At 36.2% G+C, this 19,298-nt stretch overlaps 1 protein-coding gene across 2 annotated transcripts in view; it reads left to right on the top strand.

Annotated features, from left to right (window-relative positions):
- TWSG1 (twisted gastrulation BMP signaling modulator 1) overlaps positions 1-19,298 on the top strand; it is a 73,577-nt gene that overhangs the window by 19,439 nt on the left and 34,840 nt on the right. For both annotated transcript variants that reach the window (XM_027576670.2, XM_027576669.2), the window contains exon 3: positions 13,479-13,578. In XM_027576670.2, coding sequence (XP_027432471.1) covers positions 13,479-13,578 — 100 coding nt within the window. The remainder of the gene's footprint in view (positions 1-13,478; positions 13,579-19,298) is intronic.

Here is a 19,298-nt window from a genome sequence, read left to right as displayed (position 1 = left end):
AGTTATCACTAAAATTCTTTCAAACTGGGGAGCCTGAATGACTTAGTCGTTAAGCATCTGCCTTTGGCTCAGGTCATGATCCCGGGGTCCTGGGATCGAGCCCTGCACTGGGCTCCCTGCTCGGCGGGAAGTCTCCTTCTCCCTCTCCCACCTCCCCTGCTTGTGTTTCCTCTCTCTCTCTCTCTCTCTGTCAAATAAATAAATAAAATCTTAAAAAAAATAAAAATAAAAAAATAAAATTCTTTCAAATTCAGCCAAGTACAAGGCATGTTGACATTTTAGATGACAATAATAGCTTTTCTCCTTGAACTGTGGAAGAAGAACAGGTACAGAAATGAAGGTGGGAGATAAGTACTTTAAGAAGGGCGATGCTATAGAAGTTTAAATTTTTTTTTTTTTTAAGATTTTATTTATTTGAAAGCGAGAGACAGAGATAGCGAGTGAGAACACTGAGCGGGGAGGAGAGGGAGAAGCAGGCTCCCCACTGAGCAGGAAGCCTGATGCGGGGCTCGATCCCAGGACCCTGGGATCATGACCTGAGCCGAAGGCAGCCGCTTAACCAACTGAGCCACCCAGGCGCCTCCAATGCTATAGAAGTTAAATGAAAGAAACTACTTCCCTCTTACAGGGAATTTTGATTCTCTTTTTGTAATTTTGGTTTGGTTTGAGCAACATCTGTAGTGTTGAAATGATGTACTGTGAGGAAAAGCTAGAATATTTGTTTATGTTGAGCCCTCTGCAACTCATGAAATAACTGAGTATAAAAAATTTTCCCTGGAAGCTCATAGTCATGTAAATATTTGTTACCAGCGTGGTTGCAAGGCAGCGTGGTCATTCCTGCCACTCCTACAAGTTGCTATGCATAAGGGTGGTCCCTGTATAAATATTTTTTGCTTCTGGGAGGAAAGAAATCTAACTTTAAACATGAAGAAAGTAAAATTGTTGTCTTGGTCTGTTTCCTTGTTCATATAATGAATGGTTTAGCTGTTCTATTTCGGGGGAAAAAATGGTCATATAAGATTTTGCTTTTAACTAGATCTTAACTAGTTTTCCTTTTCTGTGAAAAGAACATTTAACATTTGTATTAATATTGTGCTTCTACCCCAGAAATCTCAAGACCTGTTTTTTATCATGAATGGAAAAACTCCTTACTGACTTTGGCTAACATTTATGGTCATATTTAGGATCATATAAACATATTTCATAAAAATACTCAAACTTACGTTCAGAGATCATTGATGCATTATTTTAGCACTTTACTGGTTATCTGAATATTTATTTAGCACTCTCTGTACTAAATCAGCAGTCTGCTTTTTTTAACTGTCAAATCTTAGATTTTCTGAAATAAGTTGGGATTTCTAAATAATTTTTTTATTAATCTAGTTTCTACAAGTGTATTTTGTCCTAAGTTAAAAATGTAAATAGTTCTGGGGCGCCTGGGTGGCTCAGTTGTTAAGCATCTGCCTTTGGCTCAGGTCATGATCCCAGAGTCCTGGGATCGAGTCCCACATTGGGCTCCCTGCTCGGCGGGAAGCCTGCTTCTCCCTCTCCCACTCCCCCTGCTTGTGTTCCCTCTCTTGCTGTGTCTCTCTCTGTCAAATAAATAAAAACTTTTAAAAGTATATATATATATATATGTGTAGCTCAGATAATTTCAGGGCTTTTTAATCACAATAAACTAAAATATTAACTTTTCTTCCTTGTTTTTTTTTTATTCATTGCTAAATTCCACATTAATCTCTTGCTACGGTTATCTTGATTTGTTATTATACTAGTAATACTTTGGTTTACAATATACAGTGTTACTTCTTTTCTTGAAAAAACATTACCTTATTTTCCTGTAGTGTTTTTTCCTCTTCATTCTACTTCACTGCTCTTAAAAGTTATGGCTGCAATTCATTTGTGTACTGTTTTGCTGCAACTCATTTTTGTACTGTTTTGCTTTGGTTAACACCTCATGAAAATCTTTGAAATTAATGTCCAAAAGTAATAAGTTATGCCTGATGTAATTAAGGAAAGAATAAGTCATTGTCTCCCTCTCAAATGTTTAATGTGGTTAGAATAGCTGCTAAAATAAACTAAAATGTATTTTCATTGGCTGTTTCACATGTTGACTTATTTTTATTCTATTTTATTTTTTAAAATATTTATTTATTTTAGAGAGAGCAAGCATGAGTGGTAGGGGGAGAGGGAGAGAGAATCTCAGGCACACTCCACGCTGAATGGGAAGCCTGACATAGGGCTTGATCTCATGACCCTGAGATCATGACCTGAGCCAAAGCTAAGAGTCTGATGCTTAACCAATTGTGCCACCCAGGTGTCCCTCACCTGTTGAATTATTACATTAAGACAAAGATGAAGATTTCATTGGGACACTTGGGAATTTTCAAATATGCATATAATAGGGAGTATAGTAAAATACCCCCACACCCAGTTTACTTATCACTCAGCTTCAACAGTGATCCACAAATGGCCAGTTCAGTTTCATCCATCCCCCACTTCACCCCATCTGGATTATTTTAAAGAAATTCATTGGGCCACTTTTAAGGTAAGTAGGATTAAAATTTTGTGACTATGTTTATATAAGAAATGGGTGCTGTTTGACATATTTTGATAGTTCATACATGAACTCATATGCTGATTTATTTAACCAAAATAATAAATTCTGTTTTCAGTAGTGTTTCACTTAAGTTTATATTATTTTTAGGGCAAAAGTTTACTAATCAGTTAGAATTTATAAAGAGCAACATGATAAAAAGATTCACTTTAGCTATTTCCATTTGAAGTTTAAGTTTGTTGATGTTCTTACAAAGTACTAATATATCATAACAGATTTATTGTAACCTAACAATTATAATTATGTTCATTCTTTTGAATAAATTCTGATTTTTTGAGAATGTCTTGTTTTATATGTTTGTTTTTAAATATCCATTTGAGGGGCGCCTTGGTGGCTCAGTTGGTTAAATGTCAGACTCTTGATTTCAGCTCAGGTCACGATCTCAGGATTGTGAGATTGAGCCCTGAGTCAGGCTCAGATTCCCTCTCTTCCTCTACCCCGTCCCCACTCTCTCTGTCTTAAAAAAAAAATAAATCCATTTGACCTAAGTAAAGGTTGTAAAAGTACATCAGCATAGGTATAACGTAATGTTTGTTGATTATTGATGCTTACAGGTTATACAATTACTTAATTAACTTTGTTCTTACCCTGCTGGCATATTTTTTTAAATTTTAATTCCAGTTAACATACAATGTTAGTTTCAGGTGTACAGTATAGTGATTCACCAATCTGTACATTACTCAGTGTTTATCATGATAAGTGTATTCTTAATCCCCTTCACCTGTTTCACACATCCCCCCACCTACCTTCCTTCTGGTAGCCATCAGCTTGTTCTCTATAGTTAAGAGTTTGTTTTTTGATTTGTCTCTTTTTTTCTTTGTTCATTTGTCTTCTTTCTTAAATTCCATATGAGTGAAATCATATGGTATTTGTCTCTCTATCTAATTTCACTTAGCATTATACCCTTAGATCCATCCATGTTGTTGCATATGGCAAGATTTCATTCTTTTTTATGGCTGAGTAATATTCCAGTGTGTGTGTGTGTGTGTGTGTGTGTGTGTGTGTGTGTGTGTGTGTAGACACACACACTGCATCTTCTGTATTCATTCATCTATCAATGAACACTTAGGTTGTTTCCCTATCTTGGCTATTGTAAATAATGCTGCAGTAAACGTAAGGGATACATACATCTTTTCAAATTAGTGTTTTTGTAATCTTTCATAAATATCCAGTAGTGGAATTACTGGATCATACAGTAATTCTACTTTTAGTTTTTTTGGTAACCTCCAAAATGTTTTCCACAGTGGCTGTACCAGTTTACATTCCCACCAACCATGCACAGGGTTCTTTTTTTTCCCACATCCTTGCCAACACTTGTTGTTTCTTGTGTTTTTGATTTTAGCCATTCTGATAAGTATGAGGTGATATCTCATTGTGGTTTTGATTTGCTTTTCCCTGCTGATTAGTGATGTTGAGCATCTTTTCATGTGTCTGTTGGCCATCTGTATGTCTTTTTTAGAGAAAGGTCTTCTGTCCATTTTTAAATTAGATTATTTGTTTTTCTTGGTATTGTGTAAGTTCTTTACATATTTTGGATACTAACCCTTTGTCAGATATATCATTTGCAGTATCTTCTCCCATTCACTAAGTTGCCTTTTTGTTTTGTTGGTGGTTTCTTTTGCTGTGCAAAGCTTTTTATTTTGATGTAGTCTCAGTAGTTTGTTTCCCTTGCCTCAGGAGACCTATCTAGAAAAAGGTTGCTATAGCCAATGTCAGAGAAATTACTACCTGTGCTCTCTTTTACAATTTTTATGGTTTCAGGTCTCACATTTATGTCTTTTATCCATTTTGAGTTTATTTTTGTGAATGGTATGAGAAAGTGGTCTAGTTTTATTCTTTTGCATGTAGCTGTCCAGTTTTCCCAACACTGTTTATTGAAGGAACTGTCTTTCTCCCATTGCATATTCTTGCTCTATTTGTTGAAGATTAATTGACTATAGAATTGTGGGCTTATTTCTGGGGTCTCTATTCGGTTCTGTTGATCTATGTATCTGTTTTTGTGCCAGTACCATATACTGTTTTGATTACTACACCTTTGTAGTATATCTTGTAATCTGGGATTACGATACCTCCAGTTTTGTTCTTTTTCAAGATTGCTTTGGCTACTCGGGCTTTTTTGTGGTTCAGTCCAAATTTTCAGAGTATTCTAGTTTTGTGAAAAATACTATTGGTATTTTGATAAGGATTGCATTAAATGTGTAGATTGCCTTGGGTAGTATGGACAGTTGTACGTTCCCTCTAGACCTACTTTGTTGGGGAGTTTTATCATGAGTGGATGTCTTACTTTGTCAAATGCTTTTTCTACATCTGTTGAAACGCTCATATGGTTTTTGTTCTTTCTCTTGTTGATGTGAGGTATCATGTTGATAGATTTGTAAATATTGAACCAGCCTTGCATCCCTGGAATAAATCCTACTTGATCACGGTAAATATTTTTTTTAATGTATGTTTGGATTTGGTTTGCTAACATTTTGTTGAGGATTTTGCATCTGTGTTCATCAGTGATACTCGCCTATATTTCTTTTATTTTTTGGTGTCTTTGTCTGGTTTTGGTATGATGGCAATGCTGGCCTCATAGAATGAATTTAGGTTTCCTTCCTCTTTAATTTTTTGGAATAAATAATAAATACAAAGAAAGAATTTTAAAAGCAGCAAGAGAGAAAAGAAAAAATTCAGCATACCAATAAAACTTACCCAGGGGATTATTAAATTCAAAAAGACTAAAGTCCTACCATGCATCTTTTCTGATGACAATGCTATGAAACCAGAAATCAAGCACAATAAAAAATCTGGAAAAAAACACAAGTACATGGAAGTTAAATAATATGCTACTAAACAATGAATGGGTCAACCATGAAATCAAAGAGGAAATTGAAAAGTACATGGAGACAAATGAAAACACAATGATTCAAAATCTTTGGAATGCAGCAAAAGCTGTTCTAAGAGGGAAGTTTATAACAGTGCAGGCCTACCTCAAGAATTTGTTGAGACTTGTTTTGTGACCTAATAAGTGATGTGTTCTGGAGAATGTTCCATGTGCACTTGATAAGAATCTGTATTCTGTTGTTTTAGGATGGAAAGTTCTGAATATATGTATTAGATCCATCCAGTTCAATGTGTCGTTCAAAGCCACTGTTTCCTTGTTGATTTTCTGTTTGGCTTATCTCTCCATTGATGTAAGTGGGGTGTTAAAGTCCCCTACTATTATTGTATTATTATTGATTACTTTATGTTTGTTCTTAGGTGCTTTATATATTTGGGTGCTCCTATATTGGATGCATAAATATTTACAATTGTTTTATCTTCTTGTTGGATTGTTCCCTTTATGATTAAATAGTGTCCTTTGTCTCTTATTACAGTATTTGTTTTAAAGTCTATTTTGTCTGACATAAGTATTGCTACCTTGGCTTTCTTTTCACTTACATTTGCATGATGGATGGTTTTCCACTCCTTTACTTTCAATCTGCAGATGTCATTAGGTCTGAAATGAATGTCTTGTAGGCAGCATATAGATAGATCTTGCTTTTTCATCCATTCTAGCACCCTGTGTCTTTTGACTGGAGCATTTAGTCTGTTTACATTCAAAATAATTATTGGTAGGTATGTATTGCCATTTTGTTTCTTGTTTTACGGTTGTTTTTGTAGTTCTTCTCTGTTCCTTTATTCTCTTGCTCTATTCTCTCACAGTTTGCTGGCTTTCTTCAGTGATATATTTGGATTCCCTTCTTGGTTTTTTGCATATCTGTTACTGGTTTTTGATTTGTGGTTACCATTAGGTTTATATATGACATCTTATGCATATAACAGTCTATATTAAGTTGATAGTTCCTTAAGTTTGAGCTCATCCTAAAAGCACTAATGTCCCCCCACACACACACATTTTAGGTATATGGTATCATATTTTTCATCCTTTTATTTTTGAATCCCTTATTACTACTTCTGTGCTTCCTGCATTTCTTACTCCCACTTATGGTCTTTCCTTTCCACTCAGCAAGTCCTTTTTAATATTTCTTATAAGGCTGGTTTACTGTGATTAATTCCTTTGACTTTTGTCTGTCTGGGAAACTCTTTATCTCTCCTATTCTGAATGATAGTCTTGCTGGATAGAGTATTCTTGGTTGCAGGTTTTTCTTTTTTTTTCAGCACTTCGAATATATATCATGCCACTCCCTTCTGACTTGTAAAGTTTCTGCTAAAAAAATCAGCTTATGGGACGCCTGGGTGGCTCAGTCATTAAGCATCTGCCTTCGGCTCAGGCCATGATCCCAGCGTCCTGGGATTGAGCCCCACATCGGGCTCCCTGCTTGGCAGGAAGCCTGCTTCTCCCTCTCCCACTCCCCGTGCTTGTATTCCCTCTCTCACTGTGTCTCTCTCTGTCAAATAAATAAAGTCTTAAAAAAAAAATCAGCTTATAGCCTTACTTGGATCTCCATTATCTCACTTGATACCAAAGCCTGTAATGGAAAATCCAGCAGTACCATCCCCTTTTTATGACTGAAAAACGGAGAACCACTGTGACACACTGCAGTTTATAAGCTAGGACTTGAATCTAGATCCTGTAAGCCCAAGTCATTTCCTGTCTACTAGACTATCATGTTCTTTTCAGTGATGTTTCCCAGTTTTAACAACAGTGCTAACAAATTTCTAGATCTTGGCAATGGTTAGAGAATGGAAATATTTATCAGTAACCAAACACTGAAATATAAATAAGGTTCTTCCTTAAGTTATTAGTTTTCCATTGCTGGCCTGGAAATTTGGAAGATCAAAAAATAAACTTTTTTTTTTTTAAGAGAGAGTGCGAGCAGAGAGAGAATTTTTTTTTTTAAGATTTTATTTATTAGAGAGAGAAAAAAGCATGCACAAGTTGGGGGGGGGTAGCAGGCTCCCTGCTGAGCAAGGAGCCTGATGCAGGACTCAATCCCAGCATCCTGGGATCATGACCTGAGCCGAAGGCAGACACTTAACCTACTGAGCCACCCAGGCATCCTGGAAGAGGGAATCTTAAGCAGGTTCCACGTCTAGCACAGAGCCTGTCACAGGGCTCTATCTCATGACCCTGAGATCATGACCTGAGCCAAAATCAAGAGTCAGATGCCTAACCTACTGAGCCATACAGGTGTCCCAATAAATTTTAACTCTTAAAGTCTAGTCTTAGATGAACTCCACCCCCCCAGTTTATTTTGCAGACCATTAAGATCTCACCAAAACCTTAGTTGCATAGACAATAGATTTGATGGACTCTTGATTGAATAATTATGTAAAATCTCTGTCTTCTGGCATTCAGAGATTTGAAATTCTCTGAGATAGTCAAGGTTTTTCTAATACAAATGTAATAATGTTTTAAATTATTAGATTCTCCCTAAAACTTTTCATCTTGCCAGATTTTATTTTGTATATAAGCTTTTAAAACAGCTTGCCAAAATTCTGAATACTCATGCTGGTCAATACAGTATAACCCAAATGTAAAAATTTCTGTTTCTCCTTTAGTATAAAGTTTTGACTTTTTCCATCATAAGTTTATTGAACACTGTGATTACTTTACGAACATATAGCATAGTACTTCATACAGAGAACAGATGTCTTATTCCATGTAACTCTGACTCTAGCATGTAAGAGTAGTGCTGGTAGAACAGCCTTGAGTCAGAAGACCTGATGTCAGAGCCCCAGTTGCAAGAACTCAGACAAGTCACTAACCTACTCCTCAGCCTTCTCAACTATACCATGAGCAACATCCATACTTTCTCTGAGCCTTGCAGACTAGAGAAGCAGACGATGTGGTCATTAACTGGCTGAAGCAACAAAAGAATTAAGTATTAAATTCCAACTCACTGGTTTTGCAACTCTTAGCCAATGATACTTATTTTACCTTTACAAACAATGATTAAAGTTGGGCAATAGCACTTCTAATTGTATTCAAGTAGAGAGTGAAAGATATAATAATGCCTTTGATTAAACAACCTAAAGGGTTGTTTAAGTTTAATTATGGGTTCATTCTCTCTAAGAAAGTAATAACTATAATTATTGAAATGCTAAATTAATAAGAAGCTTTATATTTCTCATTCCAGTGTTTAAAAAACAAGAATATCTAACCAAAACTGGGGTCAAATCTCAGCCCCTTACTAAATGATGTACAGATTTTAAAATTTTATTTGAAAAATGAGGATAATAACTGCCTTGAAAGGGCCTTTATGAGAGTCAAGATAATGCATATTAAATGCCTAGCACAGTGCCTGTTAGTGTTATATAAAACCTACTTAGGAACTTTAGGGGAGGCAATAGCAGTAAACAAGTGGAAGCATTGAATCAGCCTTTATTTTGGACTTCTGTGAACTCTGTATTAGGTTGTGATCACATGTTCCATCCAACTGAGCAGTACTCAAGTTTGGTCATGTGAGGTTAGGAAAATATATAAATAGCCAGTCCAAACAGAAAAATTCCACATCTCAAGTCAACCATATTTTCTACTTAAGTAGAGAAAGATAATAATCAAATTTTTGATAAAGAATAAGAAAGTGGGGGGCCCAACCACATTCCTTTGCATCTGCATCTGCCTGTGCACTGGAAGCATTTTCTACAGCAACACCTCGACCTCCTCGATGTCCTTGACCTCTGTGTGGGGTCATCTGGGGTGTCAGGATCCGACGAGCCAGGCCCAGGCCGCCGTGCAGCACACCCGAATGCTGCTCCAGCACCCTCTCCTGCTGCCGTGTGGTTTTGGAGGTGCTGCAGGTGGCAGAGCAGCGCCGGTGCACCCCTGGGGTAGCCATTTAAAAATACTAAATTTTAAATTAAAAAAAAAAGTGAACATGATATGGAAGGGATCAGGATTCAAGGTCTATTTCTGAATTTTGGTACATGGAATATCCTATTATGCAGTTAATAAATGATGTTGACAGAGTCTCACAATAGGGAAATGCTTATTTTTTTTTAGATCAGGAGAGTATACGGTCATGATTTTGTTAGAAATGTTTAGGAATTTACCAAAGTGGGTGGAATTTGGGGTGTTTTTCCTTCTACTCTAGTATATATTTTTCAGTATTTCATAATTAAAAAACATACTTAAATTTTTTTGAAAGTGTCCCTGTTACCTTGACTGTAACCTCTTTAAGAAAGCCTTTCTGCTTACTGAAGATTCATTTATGTCTTCATAACTAAAACCATTAAAGATAAAGTTTTCTTTTTAAGTTAAGCTGGCTTTATTTTTTTTTTTAAGATTTATTTATTTATTAGAGAGAGAGAGAGGGCATGTGCATGCAAGCTGGGGGAGGGGCAAAGGGAGAGAGAGAGAAAGAAGCACACCCCCTGCTGGGTGCATAGCCTGGTGTGCATCTCACCACCCTGAAATCATGACCTGAGCCAGAATCTGGAGTTGGGGGCTTACCCGACTGAGTCACCTAGGCACTCCTCTGCTTAATTTTTTTTTTAAAGATTTTATTTATTTATTTGACAGAGAGAGAGCACACAAGCAGGGGGAGCAGTGGGCAGAGGGAGAGGGAGAAGCTGGCTTCCCGGGGAGCAGGGAGCCCGATGCAGGACTCGATCCCAGGACCCTGGGATCATGACCTGAACTGAAGGCATTTGCTTAACCCAGGCACCCCTCCTCTGCTTAATAACATGGAGTAATTTTTAATGTTTTTCTGTGATCCTTGATACATCACAGAGTTGCATAGTGAGTTGGGTTTTTTTTTTTCTTTTGTATTTCCAATACTTAGGTTCAAAGGATGTTAAAAGTATTTTTCATATTTAGAAACATTCATCCTAACCATAGTTTTCTTGCTGTCAAGAAAATTATAGTGTACATTTCCAAAGATGTTCAATAATGTGATTTTGGAAGACATGACAAGTGAACAGAAAAGAACGAATTACTTGGTGAGCCACAGATGGTTGTTATTCATCATTATTTACACATGGAAATTCATTGCTTTCTATTTTTTTCTTAACAATAGTCATAAAGCAAATGCTTTCCATATATTTTTGCTCTCTTGATGTGCAGTGAGGTTTTTGAGATCCTAAACGCCATATATTAAATTTGCCTGGAATTTTCTCCTGGAAAATGAAAAGTTAAGTGTGTGTTTGAAAATTGAAAAGGCACAAATCCTGACTAAAAGGTTGGTTTGAGGATCTCATTTTGCTTATTTTTCAATCTCCTGAAAAGAATGCTGACATGAGCTTTCAAGAGTAGAGATCTGATATATTTTTAGACTTTACTCTGTAAATGTCTTAATTTATGTGATTAAGTTTGTTTTATTAGGACAAAGATTTTTCTTTCAATCTTTTCTGTAGTAACATGGAAAGAAAGAAAAATATTAGTTGGCATATTGTTACTTTGGCATTCAACCAGTTTTCACAGTAATTTTTACCAAGAAAATCTTTGCCTGGATTTTTATTGTTTTAATAGTGCAGTAACAAAGCTTATCTTCAAGTTATTTCCCTCATGCCTTGGCTTCCTGTAGCTTCTCCCTTTATATCTTATCAGTAAGTTATAAATCATTAGGCATATTACTAGAGTACATTATTCCATCATACTGACATGTAAAAGTACAGGCATCTATTAAGAGGGTGTGAAATAGATTTAATCTTGAGGGCTACATAATCCAGGCAAGTTGAAGCAACTTTTAAATAGTCTTAGTTTTAACTTTCCATTAGTTCTCAGTAATCTTAAGTTATCACCACCCTTTCATTCCAATTTTAAAACACCTTGCAGATCCCTGACAGTAAAAAGGCATAATGAATGCTTTAATGACTCAGACTGGAAGCCGCCATTACAGTGACATTCATTTTCAAATTATTTAATGTGATATACAGTCATTCATTTAATAAGCTATTATTTGGAAGCTTCTATAGATAGAAAAGGAGAGAGATATTCTTTGAATAAATTTATTTTCTAATTTGCTTCTCCTGAGCTAAATAGATAATGTAAATACAAGCAACTAAGAGAGTAAAAGGTTATTTTCTATGTATAATGTAAATTAAAATTTAAAAGAAGCTTTATTTCTTGTGACTAAGTGGCAACCTTAAAGCTAAAAAACAGTAAGTATCAATATCCTTGACTCTGGTGGTGTTTTTAAAACATGTATACTCAAAAAATGTTCTCTCATTCCAAAGATAGAGAAACAAGTCACAAAGTATATCTTTGGCAACTCTGATTTTCTAGGTTTCCAAGTAAATTTGAGCTTGTCTAAATTAAGCATCACCAGTTCTATGATGAAGCATCTGTACTTCTCAGCAAGTCCCTGCCCTCTTCTAGTCCCTCTCTTTCTATGAGACCTAGCAAAGTTACCTAAGGTCTACAGTACACGAATTCAGCCTGACTAGACAGAGTTCCAAAGTACTAAAATATTGCTGCATGGGGCGCCTGGGTGCCTCAGTTGTTAAGTGTCTGCCTTCGGCTCTGGTCATGAGCCCAGGGTCCTGGGATCCAGCCCCGCATCGGGCTCCCTGCTCCGCGGGAAGCCTGCTTCTCCTTCTCCCACTCCCCCTGCTTGTGTTCCTTCTCTCCCTGTCTCTCTCTGTCAAATAAATAAACAAAATCTTAAAAAATAAATAAAATATTGCTGCTTGCGTATATCATCAGGTTACAGGTATACGCTGACATGAAACTCAAGAGTTAGAAAATAGCACAAGTGTTGATTCTCGAAAGTTCTGTGAAATAGCTAAGGGACTTTTGGAGAAGAAGAAACAAGGAATTAAATATCAGTGTTGCAAAAAATCATGTCATACTAGAATGATGGAATGACTCCAGTAGTCTAGAAATGTAATAAGATAAACAATAGGGATAAATATTATGTGCCATGTTTAAGTTTTTATAAATGCATATGGTATCTCATAACCCAGGGAAAGCTGAGTAAGCAATGGTGGCTACAGAATTTCTCTAAGTTGGCTTTGTTTAGGAGTGGCTGGCTGGTGGAAAGGACTAAAGGAGTTACCTTGAAGCCTCATTTAGGAAGCGAAGTTTAGTGGCTTAAAACAATAACCATTTATTTAGCTCTTGTTTCTGTGGGTTGGCAGTCTGGGCCTGTATCAACTGTATGGTTTTTCTAGGCTCATTCTGTGTCTGTTGTCAGCTGCTGGCTGGTTGGAGGCTGGAGGAGATACCATAGCTTCAAGTGGACCAACTTGCCCATGTGTCCTTCTCCCAGTTACCCATGGCATATGGGAGAAGTTCAGAGAGGAAGAGGAGGGAGAGCACTCAATGCTGTGGAGACCCAGACTCAGAACTGACATGGTGTCACTTCCACCACATTCTGCTGATTAAAGCTGTTCTGAAAATAGACACCATCCCTTGATCAAAAGAGCTGCTGTTACATTGCAAAGAGGGTGGGTGGACACAGGGAGGGAATAATTGCTCCCTTCTTTTAAATAGTCTACCACACCAAGCACACTGATTTAATATGTTGTAGGTCAATAAAAAGAGCAGTTTTTGAAAGATGCTTTTATTCATACTCCACATATTGAGAAACCACAGCTCCCACTACAAGCTGGCTATTCATTTAATTTGGACAATGAATTTAATAGCTGAAAAGCAGGTTTTATGCTTGTACTGAACTATTTTTCAAGGTAGTTTAGGGGGTAAAGAGTTATGGGTTATAAAGTAAAATGTTTTCTCTGTTTCAAAATAAGATAAAAGCATCCAAAATAGATCCACTGAATGCATCCAAAAGAAAATATAAATCTGCTTGACGTTGTAGGTATTTGTGTTCCTACAAACAATTAATTCCTACAAATGTTAATGATCTTAAAAAAAAACTGTGTGAAGAGTAGGTTGCTATAAATGCAAATGTGGGGGCTTTGCTGTAAAAAACTAACAATTTTAAACATAGATGTTTGAAATTTTAAGTTTGAACATCTGTCTTGTTTCTAGGAGCTCTGCCAGTGCCGACCTGGAGAAGGAAATTGTTCCTGCTGCAAGGAGTGTATGTTGTGTCTTGGGACCCTTTGGGATGAGTGCTGTGATTGCGTTGGTAAGTTGACATGCAGGAAAGTTTCATATTTATCACAGAATCTTTGACTTTAAGAGACTTTAAGGAATATAACTGGGATGCCTGGGTGGCTTAGTCAGTTAAGCGTCTGCCTTTGGCTCAGGTCATGATCCCAGGGTCCTGGGATTGAGTCCCACATCAGGCTCCTTGCTCGGCAGGGAGCCTGCTTCTCCCTCTCCCTGCCACTCCCCTGCTTGTACTGTCATTCTCTCTCTCTCTCTCTAGCAAATAAACAAAATAAAATCTTAAAAAAAAAAAAAATATAACTATTTTATGTGTATAGACTAGTGTGGATATAGATGTAGTAGGTGCATAGAACATTGTTGCATTTGCTTGGATTGAATGATATTTACATATATGTGCAGTTTTATTTTTATAGAAAAGGTCTGGAAGGAAATTCAAAGTGCTTATTCTAGGGAAGTAGGAATGGAGGAACAATGGGAATATTTTTACTTTTTATTTTTAATATTTCATAGTGTTGAATTTTTAATAAGAAGCATGTGTTATAGTTCCAAATAAAAATAAATAGAGTTCGTATATTTAAAATAGATTATCTTCCTTTTATGTAAGACTTCACTATGAGGTGCCTGGATGGCTCAATCGTTTAAGTGCTCAACTCTTGATTTCGTCTTGGGTCTTGGTATCAGGGTCGTGAGATTGAGCCCTTGTTGGGCTCCACGCTGGGCTGCAGACTGTTTGGGATTCTCTCTCTTTGTCCCTCTCCCACTGCCCCTCCCCACCTCAAAAAAAAAAAGACTTCACTAAGAGATCCTTGAGAAATTAAAAGCTTTTTTTTTTTTTAAACTAGAAGTTATTTTTAAGTGCTTTCTGAGGAATAGTGTCCAAGATGTAGTAAGTGAAAAAAGGATGGGGGTGCCTGTCTGGCTCAGTTGGTTAAGTGACTGCCTTCGGCTCAGGTCATGATCCCGGAGTCCTGGGATCGAGTCCTGCACTGGGCTCCCTGCTGAGCAGGGAGTCTGCTTCTCCCTCTGACCCTCTCATGCTCTCTCTCTATCTCATTCTCTCTCTCTCAAATAAATAAATAAAATCTTTAAAAAAAGGGACACCTGGGTGGCTCAGTCGATTGGGCTCCCAACTCTTGATTTCATCTCAGGTCATGATCTCAGAGTCATGGGATCAAGGCCCCCTTTGGGCACTGCTCTCAACAGGGAGTCTGTTTGAGATTCTCTCCGTCTCCTTCTCCTTCTGCCCCTCCCCCCACTTGTGTTCTTTCTCTCAGTCTCTCTAAAATAAATAAATCTTTTTTTTAAAAAAAAGCAAGGTGTACAAAAGTGTGTTTATGGGATGTTATCACTTGTGTTTTCAAAAGAAAATTTACATGTGTAGACTGCTGATGGGAGAAACAACTCATCATCCTCTCTCCAACCTTTTTCATCCTCTAAAACCACAGTTCAAATGTCCCCTTGTCTCCCAAACATCTCTTTTGACTGAGGATCCTCTACATTATTCAGATTGTCTGCTTCTGTTAAGCCATGTACTGCATACTACTATAATTGTTTTTAATGTTTCTTCCAACAGACTGTAAACTCCTTAAGGACAGGATGGTGTCATTTTGATCTTTTAAAATTAACCACTATCTTTATCAGAGTGGGGTATATGTACATACTTGGAGTACGTGCACGTTGTACTAAAACAACCCCCTGGCTTGCTTGTTCCCAACCCTTTGGTCCTGTGTCAGAGACAACTTCCAGCTCTTTGGTATTGTCTTACTTCCATAATTTTAAATAGTATCTTTATTCTGTTCTCTCGATTCTTTGAATTTAGAAACTATTCATTGACTTCTTATTATGGCAGATGATGACTTAGCTTTCTTATCTCTTATCTTCCCGATATAGTTATCACTACTTCTAGTTAAATCAGTAATTACTTTAGCAATCCATTGAATAAATTAGTGTTACATATTAGTTTGATGCATGATATATAAACACTAGTTTATTAAATGAATAATACTATTATGTCTTCTTATATTGGAGTATACTTCCTGAAAGATTTCTTAATCTTCTAAACTTTGTATTAGTGTTTAAAATTTTGGCTTTCATTTTTGATTTCCAAGAGCCTTTCTCTGCTTGTCCTTTTTGGGGAGCATACTGTTCTTGTTTTATAGATATTTTTCTTATCTTCCTGGGACTGTTAATTATGGAGCTCAGCTGTGGTTGCAGTTTTTCCTTCTGCTCTTTGCACTGTTTCCATTTCCTCAATTGCCTGCTGATCCTTGGACATCTATTGATATATAAAAGACACTCTGATGCTAATTGGGAGCCCTGGGTTCACAGACAGGGCATGGAATCTAGTTTGCATCACTGTCCGGTGGTTGCAGACTTTTTCACTGACTCATGTTTTTTTACATATGTTTAGTGTTTTAATCAGTTGCTGTCATTTTTCTTTTTGCTCAAATTTTCTCATCTTTGGTTAGTAGGAACCTCTTCAGCTTAGTGCTTGAGTCCTTTTGACATCGCTTCTATTCTCTTTGTTAGCTTTAGAAGCTGTCCAAGGCTCATCTTGTATATCTTACGTATGTAATTAGCCATTTCCCCCGGGGGACTTTGGTTCCCAATAGAAGAAAATGGTGGGTAGAGACCACAGTCTTGCCATGAGGACTACTTGTTGCTACTACTAGCTTTCTTCTAATCCTTTCTAATGGGCAGAGCTAATAAATAACTACAAGGGAAAAAACTTTTTGAGTTTGTAGTAATATTGCCAATTCAAACTTAAGATGACAAGGACAACTTTTTGAGTTTGTAGTAATATTGCCAATTCAAATTTAAGATGACAAGGTCTTTACTCCTTTTGATTTTACATCTGTAACTCATGCTGAAATTTTGGTTTCTAACAACATTAATATAATTACTTATATGCTTTATTTATAATACATCATGAGACTATTAAGTGGCAGTTAAGATTGTCCTTGCCTTTTGTCCTTGAATATGTATTGAAGATGTAAAGGCCAAATACTATCTTCCGAAGTCAGTTGGAGTATTTTCTGCGAGTGGTATGTGACCAACTTGATATAAAGTTAGGTTCATTTATGTTAGTTTTCAGTTTTTAGGGATTGTTTATTTCCTTTCTGATTTATTTTTGTGTTTTGATTATGTAAAATATTTACATAATTAGAAAGATAAATGTATGTGACAGTGGTAAAGCAGCTCATATCCATCTCTGTCACTTCCACTCTGTTCCTTCCCTCAGCTATAGATAAGGTGACCACATAACTTATTGTCCAAACTAAGACATTTTTGAGAGTTAAACCAGTACGATAAACCTGAACCTGAATTGGCTTAAGGAAACTGGGATGAATGGTTTCATCCTACCTATAGCATTGTTTATAACTTTTGTAGGCATTTATATTTATTAAAAAACAACAACAACATTCATTTGTTACATGAAACATTATGCTTCATTTTTTTCTTTCTTGTTTTTGTATTTTCATTTACTTGAATGTTCTGGAACTTCTTCCATATTAATTTTTTTTTGGTACCTACGTAGAACCCCATTGTTGGCTAAAACACTTTTTGTATTCATTTGTTGATAGATGGACATTTGGGTTATTTCCAATCTTTTACCATTACAAATAACAGCATAATGAATAATCTTGTGTAGTCAATTCTATGTAATATTGCTAGATATTATCCATTTCTCCTCCAACAGAGTCATAATATTTGCATTCTCACCAAGGCAATGTTCCCCCACAACACTTCCAAAAAATTACGTTGCCAAACTTTTGTTGCTATCATTTACCAAAGTTTTGGGTTTTTGTTAATTTGTTAGGGAAATGGTATAGTTTAGATTTTCATTTCTCTTACTATTAGTGAGGTTGAGCATCTGTTCATATGTTTAAGAACTGTTTATATTTACTTTTTTGTAAATGCCCATTTTTTTACTGGATTATTAGTTTTTTATTTACTATTTAGAAGTTTAAAAATATGTTAGGTATATAACCCCAACATTTATGTTATAAATTATAATTTTGTTTCCCAGTTGCTCATTTGTTTTTAACCTTTTTTGTTTTTAAGATTTTATTTATTTATTTGAGAAGGGCAGAGAGAGAGCATGAGCAGGGGAAGGGAAAAGCAGACTCCCCGCTGATCAGGGAGCCCGACACAGGGTTTGATCCCATGACCCCAAGACCATGACCTGAGTCGAAGGCAGACACTCAAGGGACTGAGCCACCTAGGTGCCCCTTCTTTGGTATTTTTTTATCCTGAATAATTTTTTTAAATTTTATATAGTCAACTTTATCAGTGTTTTCTTTCATTGTTTCTAGATTTTGAGTCATAATCAGGTTTTCCCCCTAGTCCCAGATAGTACTTGTATGGTTTTATTTGTTTATTTATCTACATATAACTCTCATACATTTGGAATTCATCCTTATTTATGTATGAACTATGGATCCAATTTTTTCTTTTTCACACAATTACCACTATTCATTTAAATATTACTTATAAAGTCATAAAGCTATTTATTTAAAAGTCTTTCTTCCACTGATTTGGGATGCCATCATTATCATATGTACTTTGCTTTATTTCTGGGTTTTCTATGCTATGCCATTGGTCTCTGTTCATGCATCAAAACCACACTTTTATTTATAGAAGGCTTATAAATGTTTTAATATCTAGAAAGGCTAGGCATCCATCCATTGCTCTTCTGGCCACAGTATATTAATTTCAAGCATACATACATACATACTAGAGTTAATAAGAGGATTATTTTCTTCCCTTTAGGTTTGCATGTGCTCTTTGTAAAAGACTTTCCAAACAGGGTTAGCTTTTGAAAACCGATTCTCCAAAAATTTATTAATATATTAGGCTGCCCTTTTCCCCCCTGAGATTTTCTGCCCTAAAGTGCAGAAACAGACCATTGAAAATATTGTTTTTGTGTAAATGAAATGCTCAATTTTGTATTTTGGGGATTAGCCTGCAATTTTAGAATAATGTGCAATGAAAACAAGTGGGCCTAACAACTGAAAAGGAGCCACTGGCCAGAATAACAACTTGGTCCACCTAAACAAAATCTAACCTGAACTAAGATGGCTTCCTGCTTTGACTTCTATTCTTATTTGCTTGTCTGCTTTATAGTTTCTAACCCTTAATTCCCATTTTATGGCTATTGTTCTGACTTTATCCACTTAGATTAGTTTTGCTTGTTGTATAATTTCACATAAATGTAATCATACAGTATCACATAGTGGTTTAAAAGGCATTTTAGAAAATTATGAAATGATTTATAATATAATAGGCTCTACGATTAACCATAAAAATAAAATTGTCAGGTTTTTTATAAGCAAAAATGGGTTTATTTAGGAATAGCAGAGAATTGCAATTTGGGATATGGAAGCTACAGCAAAACCATAAGCAAGTCCATAAAACAAAGGAGAGGAACACTCTTTTATAGAGGACAGGGAGGAGTTAGGAGTACTGTTGTAAACAAAAAGTCCACTGCAGTAAGCTAGGAGTTGAAAGTGTAGGAGCTTCTCATTGGCTGAATTGGGACAGTCTCATTGTCTGGGCTGTTGTGGGGGAGTAGAAAATCTTCCTCTCTCCTGCTGGGGTAGCAAAGTATAGTCTTCTTCTTCCTGTTGGGAATTCAGTGGTGCACTGTTTGGATAATGTTGGTTTGGACACACTAGATTCTTTCCGATACTGAGGTCACTTCTAGTACTTAATGAAAGTATTATAGATTCCAAG

Source organism: Zalophus californianus, chromosome 14 (assembly GCF_009762305.2).
Source record: "Zalophus californianus isolate mZalCal1 chromosome 14, mZalCal1.pri.v2, whole genome shotgun sequence".
Lineage (NCBI taxonomy): Eukaryota > Metazoa > Chordata > Mammalia > Carnivora > Otariidae > Zalophus > Zalophus californianus.
The sequence above is the reverse complement of the archived record's forward strand: the minus strand, read 5'-3'. Positions and strand labels throughout refer to the sequence as shown.